Raw genomic sequence first — 10,326 nt, forward strand, 5'->3', positions numbered from 1 at the left:
GGCACTGTGCTCCCTCCCCAGCGCCGCCCCTTTGAGGCTGGGTTCCTACCCTGGGTGAGCCTGTCTCTTTGTATGTCCACTGGGCGGGCGTGGACTAGAACCAGCACTTCCCAGATGGATGAGGGTCCCTGGGGTTTGCAGACTGCTTTCTGAATTCTGGTCTCGATGAAGGCAGGACTGAAGCCGAGCTGGTGGAAGCATGTCTCCGTAGGTTAACCAGCGCCTCGCAGCGGTGACCCTGGATCTCAGTGTACATACACACTGCGGGGCTAGGCCGGACTCGAGGCGCGGCCCTGAGGCGGCGGTAGGTGCCACCGCAGCCTTGGGGTGCTGACCAGGTGGGAGCGGCAGAGCTGCCCCAGGAGAAGTGAGCAGGGGGACCAAGGTTCCTACCTGGACTGGGGGAGACTTGGCCAGAGAGGGACCTTGGGACGGGGCTGAGGCTCAGAGGGAGCCAGCAGGTGGACGCGGGAGGCGAAGAGCCCAGATTTCAGGGGTGGATCGTGCAGCCCTGAGAGGGGCAGGCGGGCGCCAGCTGGCCAGAGGGTGACGGCCGTGGGGGAACGCGGTTTGTGGTGACGTCAGAGCCCTGGGCAGGGGCCAGATACGCCAGGCTCTCGTAGAACATAAAACTCACTCTGGGTGGACTTTGAAGGCTTTTAACCTATTTGGTTGTCTCCTGACATTTCTTCCCCCCACATGTTCTTGACATTAAAACTGTAGCTTTGCCAACACGCAACCGTTCTCTGTACCCACCCCTACCCCTGGTGAATGTAGGCCGGAAAATGCAGGCAGCAGAGCCGGGCGATATAGAGGTGGGAGGCGCCACAGGCCCCCCGCTGGGTCTGCGACGCGCCTCCACCCACCCAGCCCCAGACCACCCAGCAGAGAGGCACATCTAAGCAATGCAACAAATCACGGCAAGCCCAACTGCCGTGTGAGAAAGTGGTGATGATGCAGGCTGTCTGGGGAGGGGTTCTGAAAGTGGGATCCCTGGAAGGAAGTAGAGAGAGAAGAAGGTCTTTGGCAAGAGGGTCTTTAAAGAGGGTCTTTGGCAAGGAAAGCTTGGAAGACAGGAGCGCAGATGAGTTCATTCACTCTGAACATTTTACACAGGCTCTACGTCAAATATAGGGAAAGTGTGTCAAAGTGTGAGTCGCTTGGTCACATCTGACTTTGCCACCCCATGGACTGCAGCCCACCAGGCTCCTCTGTCCATGGGATTCTGCAGGCGAGAATACTGGAGTGGATTGCCATGCCCTTCTCCAGGGGATCTTCCTGACCCAGGGATCAAAACCTGGGTCTCCCACATTGCAGCAGATTCTTCACTGTCTGAGCCTCCAGGGGAGCCCTCTAACACAGCAGAGGTAGAGACGAATGTGGAGATGGGTGAGATTCGAGGCGCTCACAGTGAACATGCGGTGGCCTCTGTGGCCTATTTCCAGGTCCTGAGAGTCTGTGGGTCCAGATTAGGATTCCTCAGTGAGGGCTTCATGTGGAAAGCAGCCGCCTCACACCCTGCCAGCATCAGAGGAGACCCCACAGGATGCTCTGCTCTGATGGAAGTTGCAGCAGGTGGCTTGGACAAGCGATATGGGATCCTGGGTGTGAATCCTCTCTCCGCCGAGCTCTGACCACCCTGCCTTGGAGCAGCTTCCATTTCTTCTCTGTAATTTGTGCCAGGTTGCAATAAATGCTCCTTGAAATCTATCCCGGCACTAACATATTACATCCCAAGCCCGTTGCCCGGCTGGCAGTGGGGGCTCACGGTGAGGGGTGGGCAGGGCTGCCTTTGGGTTTGGGTTTTCCGAGCAGGCGAGAGGCCGCGGCCCTGAGCAGCTGTGTGACCGCACCCCACTCCCGCCTTGCAGGTCCACCCTCTGCTCCCCGGCACCTCCACCATCATGATCCACGACCTGTGCTTAGCGTTCCCTGCCCCCGCGAAGGCCGACGTCTACGTCTCGGACATTCAGGAGCTGTACATCCGCGTGGTGGACAAGGTCAGTGTCAGCCTCCCCGTATGCTCCCTCTTTAGCTGCACAGGAGCCAAGAGCACAGTGGGGCTGTGGGGGGTGCTTTCCTCGCATCTCCCCACCCCTTGGAGTGCTGTCTCACCTGGCATCCTGGGCTCAGCGCAGGGCGGCCTCTGGGGGCGTCCATCTTCATCTTGGTCGACACTGGCAGTAAATCCCCCTGGAAGTTGTCCTCACGTTAGCCCCGGCCTAGGGATTCCTATTCTCTGGCTGCTGCAGGTGACTAACCAGCCAGAGCTTGAATTTTCTCCCCTGTCTGTACTTGTTGGATTCTCAGAGATTCAGTGGCAGGTGAATAAAGCGTCCTAACGCAGAAGCAAAATGAATACATAATAGATCTAGGCTTTTCTCTAATGTGGAGAGGGATTTTATGTAACTCAAATACACGAAGTGACTGCAGCGGTTTCCAGAGGAATGCTTTCAGGGTCTGGTCTTCCCGAGGGAGAGAAGGGTTGGTCATTAGAAGGGGCATTCACGCAGCTTGGACTCCTTCAAAGTCACTGTTCTCTCAGCCTCGGATACGCCTTCTCTGGTCTCGTTTCCGCTGGTGAGCTGCTTCTAGACTTGTGTTCTTTCACTGAGCACCTCTGACACATGTTTCCCAGAGCTTTCGCCGTGTGCAGTCTGTGCTGCCAGGTGTGAACTGCTGAGCACTTACTAAACCCCCACTGTATGCCTGTTGCTATCCGAAGCTGTGGATTAGCTCTCTAACTAGGTCCTTAGTTCTTTTTCTTACTGCAGTAGAGTTGATGTGTGGTGCTGTGTTAGTTTCAGGCGTACAGCAAAGTGATTCCGTTTTATACACATTTATAGACACACATGCTGTGCTTAGTCGCTTCACTTCAGTTCAGTTGCTCAGTTGTATCTGACTCTTTGCGACCCCATGAACTGCAGCATGCCAGGCCTCCCTGCCCATCGCCAACTCCAGGAGTTTACTCAAATTCATGTCCATTGAGTCAGTGATGCCATCCAACCACCTCATCCTCTGTCGTCCCCTTCTCCTGCCTTCAGTCTTTCCCAGCATCAGGGTCTTTTCAAATGAGTCAGCTCTGTGCATCAGGTGGCCAAAGCATTGGAGTTTCAGCTTCAGCATCAGTTCTTCCAATGAATATTCAGGACTGACCTCCTTTAGGATGGACTGGTTGGATCTCCTTGCAGTGCAAGAGACTCTCAAGAGTCTTCTCCAACCCCACAGTTCAAAAACATCAATTCTTCGTCACTCAGCTTTCTTTACAGTCCAACTCTCACATCCATACATGACCACTGGAAAAACCATAGCCTTGACTAGACGGACCTTTGTTGGCAAAGTAATTTCTCTGCTTTTTAATATACTGTCTAGGTTGGTCATAACTTTTCTTAATCACTCTAGTTGTGTCCTACTCTTTGTGACCCCATGGACTGTAACCTGCCAGGCTCCTCTGTCCATGGGATTCTCCAGGCAAGAGTACTGGAGTGGGTTGCTGTGCCCTCCTCCAGGGGATCTTTCCGACCCAGGGATCAAACCCAGGGATCAAACCCAGGTCTCCCGCAGTGTAGGCGATTCTTTACTGTCTGAGCCACCAGGGAAGCCCAAGGATACTGGAATGGGTAGTTTTTCTAGGGGATCTTCCCAACCCAGGAATCATACCGGAGTCTCCTGCATTGCAGGCAGATTCTTTACTAGCTGAGCTACCAGGGAAGCCCGTATATATTCGTTTCCATTATAGGTTATTGTAAGATATGTGCTATTGGTAGATCCTTGTTGTTTATCTGCTTTATATGTAGTCATGTGTATCTGTTAATCCCATCCTCATTTATCCCTCTCCCAGATGTTAGTTCTCTCAGAGTGGGATGTGACCGTTATGTCACATTTATGCTTCGGGCAAAGCACCGGAGTATCCCCTCGAGGCCCCCTGAACACGGAGAGCATGTAAACAGTTCCGCTTGTTGGTAGGCTGAGATCTGGAGGTCATCATGGGCCTCTGGGTGTGAGCTTGCGGATGCTTTGGCAGAGAGCTGTGGGGGCACCACAGGTGGTGGCATCGGTCATCCGACGCCAACCCGGAGTCTCTGCCCCCACGATGTAGGTGGAGATCGGGAAGACGGTCAAGGCGCACGTCCGCGTGCTGGACTTCCACAAGAAGCCTTTCCTGGCCAAGTACTTGGCCTTCATGGACCTGAAACTCCGGGCAGCCTCCCAGATCGTCACATTGGTGTGAGTTCTCATGGGGTCGGGTGTCGGAGGAGGGCATCTGGGGGCAACGGCAACGGGTCTGCCTGGGGGAGAGGTCCCAGCCCCTCCCTCTGCTCCAGGGCGCTCGATGAGGCCCCAGACGACTACACCGCCTCCTTCCGCGTCCACGGCGTGGCTATCGGCCAGACCAGCCTCACTGCAACCGTGACCGACAAGGCTGGACAGAGAATCAACTCAGCCCCACAGCAGATTGAGGTAGAGCTGCTCCTCCTCACGCCTCGTGGGCCCAGCCCAGCCCCTGGGGCACGTCAGGGCCCTGTGGGGGTGGGATGTGGCATTTTTTGTGATCGGCTGGGACTTTAGGGGCAGCCCAGGTAGCCCCGTGGAAAGGGAAAGTGTTAGTTGCTCAGCTGTGTCTGCCTCTGCAACTGACCCCCTGGACTGTAGCCTGCCAGGCTCCTCTGTCCATGGAATTCTCCAGGCAGTGATATTAGAGTGGGAAGCCATTCCCTTCTCCAGGAGCTCTTTCTGGCCCAGGGATGGAACCTGGGTCTCCCGCATTGCAGGCAGATTATTTAGTATCCAAGCCACCAGGGAAGGCCCCACATGGAGAGGCCATATTAAACTGCTCTCCAGGGTCCTCTGATTGGAAGGGGGCCTTCCCTGGTCCTGGGGATCTGGGAGCCCAGGAGTGAGGGGGCTGGGTCACTTCACTGTCTCTGGGACTCTGGGGGCCTGGTGTGGCTCAGAGGAGGAGAGTGACTTGTCACAGACGGGGGAGTGGTGGGGGGAGCGGGTGGGTCTGGACTCGCGTGTAGAAGCACACGCTGGTGGCGGGGCCCTGGAGGTAGCCGGCTCTTCGTGGGAGCCCCTGGGGCAGCAGCTCTGGGTGAGGGAGCTCGGGGCCCACTTGGGCTCAGCTGGGACCTGGTGCCCCCAGGGCGTTAGGCTGAGACAGGAGCCCACGGCCGCCAGGGCCGGGAAGTCGTGTTGGAGCTTATCGATCGGTGGCAGCACGCTGCTCCTGCCGCGTCCGCTGCGGGCTCAGCCTCGCGGGCTGGGGCGCTTCGTGCCGGCGGGTTTGGGTGGGGCTTCAGGATGGAGGTGCACCCTTCTCCTCCGGGTGAGAAGGCAGCCCTCTGCGCCTATACTCAGGGCAGCCCTTCGGAGACCACGCCTCACGCACATGTCACCCCTGGGCTGACTGGTGTGTCTTTGGGCAAAGCGGGGACTGTGGGGTTGTAGGAGGAGGATGCAGGGGCTTTGCCCTGCCACAGAGACAGGGCCTCCTCACCCTGCCCCCCCGAGCCCCCTTTCCTCATCTGGAAAACACGCAGATGACGGGAGTAGAGAACTATTCTAGGTGATTATTCAGTAGAAATCTGGAAACTGCAAGAGTCAGCCTTCCAAAGGGAAGCTGGGGAACCTCGAAGGCCGAGGGCTGGAAACCTGGGCATGGGCCAGACTGTCTTGGGGATTTGCTGAAACACACGGCAAGACCCATCTCTGATGGGCAGGTCCCAGGTGGGCCGGGGAGCGGGCGTTTCTGCCGACCCCACCAGGGCAGAACACGCCCCTGAGAGCCCCGGAGCCTCAGGCGAAGGGTGCATGAGGTCTCCCCCAGGGCTGGCCGGGACCCCAGGCCCTCGTTGGCCCCCTTCAGAGGCAGGAGTCTGTGCACCATGTTCCCGCATCCCTGGAGTTGAAGGGTGACCGTGCCCAGCCATGTGAGCCTGGAACACAACGGCCTGTTTCCCTATTGTGTCTCCATGCCCAGGTCTTCCCCCCGTTTAGGCTGATCCCCAGGAAGGTGACGCTGATTATTGGGGCCACGATGCAGGTAGGAGTTCAAGGCCACGCCCTACCCCCACCACCACCTGGGGCTTCAGAGCGGGCTGTGCAGGGGTGTTCTGGGGTGTCGGCGCCCCAGCCCCGGAGGGTGGGGTGTGGGCACCTGGGGGAGCTGGCTGATGGGTCCTGCTGCCTCCTCCTCCAGATCACCTCCGAGGGCGGCCCCCAGCCCCAGTCCAACATCCTCTTCTCCATGAGCAACGAGAGCGTGGCGCTGGTGAGCGGCGCCGGGCTGGTGCGGGGCCTCGCGGTGGGCCGTGGCACCGTGTCGGGGGTCGTGCAGGCTGTGGACGCCGAGACCGGCAAGCTGGTCGTCGTGTCTCAGGTAACGGCAGGGGCTGCTCCGCTCCCCAGGACCTGAGGACCACCCCTCTCCCAGGGTCCTGCTCTGCCCTCGGGGCCCGAGGCACCTGCCTGTCGCCCTCCCCTCTCACCAGGCCAGACCTGCACTTGCACCCCCATGGTCGCCCTTCTCCAGACTGAGGGTCCCTGAAAGTGAAAGCCATCGGTCATGTCCAACTCCCTGCGGCCCCGTGGACTATACAGTCCATGGAGTTATCCAGACCAGAATACTGGAGTGGGTTGCTGTTCCCTTCTGCAGGGGATCTTCCTGACCTAGGGATCGGACCCGGGTCTCCCACATTGCAGGCGGACTCTTTACCAGCTGAGCCACCAGGGAAGCCCAAGAATACTGGAGTGGGTAGCCTATCCCTTCTCTAGCAGATCTTCCTGACCCAGGAATTGAGCCGGGGCCTCCTGCGTTGCAGGCGGATTCTTTGCCAGCTGATCTCTTGGCTCCTTAAGGGATGGGGCCCCAAGCTCTCCCGCCTTGGGGACATTGCAGTGCAGGGTGGTGTAGCGGTTGTGATGGCAGACCCTGTTTTCCGTGCCTCCGTGGCTCCTCTCAGGACTCTCTGCTCTGCCTGGGCGCAGCTCACCCACGGCCATCCACAGCTGTTCTAGGCCTGAGCTGGTGTTACCCACGTCAGAGCCCTCCCGCCTTTAGTTCATTCATTTCCAGCAGGGCTTGCAGACATTCTCCCAGTAGAGTTGGGATGCTGTGGGCACTGGGGAGCTTATGGTGTGTGTTTTTAGAGGCACATGCTGGCTTGGCTGCCATAAACCTGGGTAACTGGGCACCAGGAGTATTTCAGACCTGGGTTGATATTTCTAGGAGAAGAAAACCTGAGTCAGCCGCTAGTATCTGCTCAGCTAGAGGTTAAATTATCCCTAGGCCTCCTTTCCGGAGTTGGGGACATTTCCTAGCAGCTTTTCTGGGTCAGTAGAGATGCTGGAGGCCGAGTGAGGAGGGCCTCACCCAGGAGGGGCCCCCATCCTGCCCCCCTGCCCCGTAACCTCATGTGGTGGCTCTGGCCCCAAGCAGGTGGTGGGGGTTGTCTCGGTCTGCTCTTTCCCTTCTTTCCTGGAGTGGGCACTTCTGTGGGCCTCTGGGAAGGACAGAGCAGAGCGTGTCCCCTCCTGGGAAGGGCTCAAGGTGCCTGGATTCTGCCCCATGTCCGCGGCCAGCAGTGACTTGGAGGAGCAGCGACTTGGTGGCCTGGCCATGCGGGAGCCCCAGCTCTAAGAGAGTGTTTCCTTCTGGGTGATGTGACTGTGGACAGAAACTGGGTCCCTGACAGTGGTCCAGGAGCCCTGCTGAGTTCAGAGCGTCTAAGCACACAGCTCTGTGTGCTGGGACCCCCTGGAGTGGGTGGGACTGACCTTTACCCGGCCCGGAGTTCATTGATTCACGCCCTTCCCAGCAGTTCCAGTGTCTCCCCAAGTATCCTGGTCACACCGCAAAGTCCTTTTGAGTCACAGGGTGAATACTCCAAGTCTATCAATTTTATAAAAACAAGAAAGTACCAGGCGTGTTGAGAGTAAAATTAAGTACCAGGGAGGGCCTACTTCGTTCCTCTCTACAGAAAGGGTTTGCAGCCTCAGAAATGGGAGTTTCGGGCAGGGACCCATTGTTGGCATGTAGCCCCTGAGCCCTGCCGGCTTGAGCCCCAAAGCCGTCTTTCCAGGACCTTGTGGACGTGGAGGTGCTGCTGCTCCAGGCTGTGAGGATCCGCGTGCCCATCACAAGGATGAGGACGGGGACCCAGGTGAGGTTCCCATCACAGGGATGAGGACAGGGACCCAGGGAGGTTCCCATCACAGGGATGAGGACGGGGACCCAGGGAGGTTCCCATCACAGGGATGAGGGGGGGTACCCAGGGAGGTTCCCATCACAGGGATGAAGGGGGGGACCCAGGTGAGGTTCCCATCATAGGGATGAGGTGGGGACCCAGGGAGGTTCCCATCACAGGGATGAGAGGGGGACCCAGGGAGGTTCCCTTCACAGGGATGAAGGGGGGGACCCAGGTGAGGTTCCCATCACAGGGATGAAGGGGGGGGGACCCAGGTGAGGTTCCCATCACAGGGATGAAGGCGGGGGGACCCAGGTGAGGTTCCCATCACAGGGATGAAGGGGGGAGACCCAGGTGAGGTTCCCATCACAGGGATGAGGGGGGGACCCAGGTGAGGTTCCCATCACAGGGATGAGGGGGGGGTACCCAGGGAGGTTCCCTCACAGGGATGAGGGGGGGACCCAGGGAGGTTCCCATCACAGGGATGAAGGGGGAGACCCAGGTGAGGTTCCCATCACAGGGATGAAGGGGGGGACCCAGGTGAGGTTCTCATCACAGGGATGAGGGGGGGACCCAGGTGAGGTTCCCTTCACAGGGATGAAGGGGGGGACCCAGGTGAGGTTCCCATCACAGGGATGAGGGGGGGACCCAGGGAGGTTCCCATCACAGGGATGAAGGGGGGGACCCAGGTGAGGTTCCCATCATAGGGATGAGGTGGGGACCCAGGGAGGTTCCCATCACAGGGATGAGAGGGGGACCCAGGGAGGTTCCCTTCACAGGGATGAAGGGGGGGACCCAGGTGAGGTTCCCATCACAGGGATGAAGGGGGGGGGACCCAGGTGAGGTTCCCATCACAGGGATGAAGGCGGGGGGACCCAGGTGAGGTTCCCATCACAGGGATGAAGGGGGGAGACCCAGGTGAGGTTCCCATCACAGGGATGAGGGGGGGACCCAGGTGAGGTTCCCATCACAGGGATGAGGGGGGGGTACCCAGGGAGGTTCCCTCACAGGGATGAGGGGGGGACCCAGGGAGGTTCCCATCTCAGGGATGGGGGCGGGGACCCATGTGAGGCGGAACCTCTCCAGCCCCTCCTGTCTGTGTCCTCGGAGCAGCCTCCAGCAGGTGTCAGGCTCTGAGACCTGGTTCAGGATGAGCCTGGGGGAGCTGTTCCCAGGACGCTGTTTCCTCTGCTGGGGCGATTCTGCAGCCCCTTGACCCTGTTCACTCTCTGGGTCCAGCTCCATTCCCGCCTCTCCTGCTGCGTTGCCCAGGCTCCCTGTCCTTCTCCCCGGCGCCAGCTCCCGCACGTGTGGCGCCCAGCCCTGCAGCCCTGCGGGGTGACACCCGTGTCTGTGCCGGTCTGTCGCCTTGTTCACCCGGAATAGCACCTGGTGCCTCCCAGCGGCTGGCGTTTGGATGGCACGCACCTTCTTCGTGCTTTGTATGTCGTAGTCCGCGTGGAGTGCATTACCCCGGGGGTGGCTCCGGGGTCATCTCCGCATCACAGACGAGGAGGTGCACACGTGGCAGGCTTAGGGCGTCTGCTGAGGCCACACAGCCAGTGAGCGTTGGGACTGGGCGCTGACCCGCAGCTGGACTCAGCTCCACCCCAGCCCCTTGCTGTGGTGCCTCCATGTCCGTTTGCCCTCGGATCAGCGCTTGGTAAATCCAGAGTGTGGGAGACCGAGCCCACCGCTGTGAGCAGGGCCCCCACTAGACTGAGAGGGACGGGGACAGGGTGAGCCGGGCTGCCGGGGGGCTGCAGGCCCCTCAGAGCTCTAGGCGGCTATTCAGGAACGGGGTCCCTCGGCCCCGGAAGGACGGGCGGGAGGGGCTGGCGCTGTTCCGGGCCGGCCGCCGACTTGGGAGGACTTGATCGAGGCCCCCCTTGCCTTCAGGAGACAGGGCGGCAGCGGGCCCTGGGGGGCACTGCAGGCTGTGTCTCAGGGCGTCCGGGGGCTCCGGCCATGGGACGCGGGTGGTCACGGGCCTGGCTTCTCCCCGCAGATGCCCGTCTACGTCACCGGGATCACCAACAACCAGAACCCTTTCTCCTTCGGCAACGCCGTGCCGGGCCTGACCTTCCACTGGTCTGTCACCAAGCGAGACGTCCTGGATGTCCGCGGGCGGCACCAC

The 10,326-nt window shown here is 59.6% G+C and overlaps 1 protein-coding gene across 1 annotated transcript in view; it reads left to right on the plus strand.

Annotated features, from left to right (window-relative positions):
• The window catches only part of NUP210 (nucleoporin 210kDa), an 80,317-nt gene that overhangs the window by 46,808 nt on the left and 23,183 nt on the right, over positions 1–10,326 (plus strand). Inside the window, 7 exon segments of the mRNA XM_010862529.1 lie at positions 1,872–2,000; positions 4,100–4,227; positions 4,326–4,461; positions 5,984–6,046; positions 6,203–6,382; positions 8,085–8,165; positions 10,198–10,326. Of these exon segments, the coding sequence (XP_010860831.1) occupies positions 1,872–2,000; positions 4,100–4,227; positions 4,326–4,461; positions 5,984–6,046; positions 6,203–6,382; positions 8,085–8,165; positions 10,198–10,326 (846 nt within the window).

The sequence above is a fragment of the Bison bison genome, unplaced genomic scaffold, assembly GCF_000754665.1.
Source record: "Bison bison bison isolate TAMUID 2011002044 unplaced genomic scaffold, Bison_UMD1.0 scf7180017864482, whole genome shotgun sequence".
Classification (NCBI taxonomy): domain Eukaryota; kingdom Metazoa; phylum Chordata; class Mammalia; order Artiodactyla; family Bovidae; genus Bison; species Bison bison.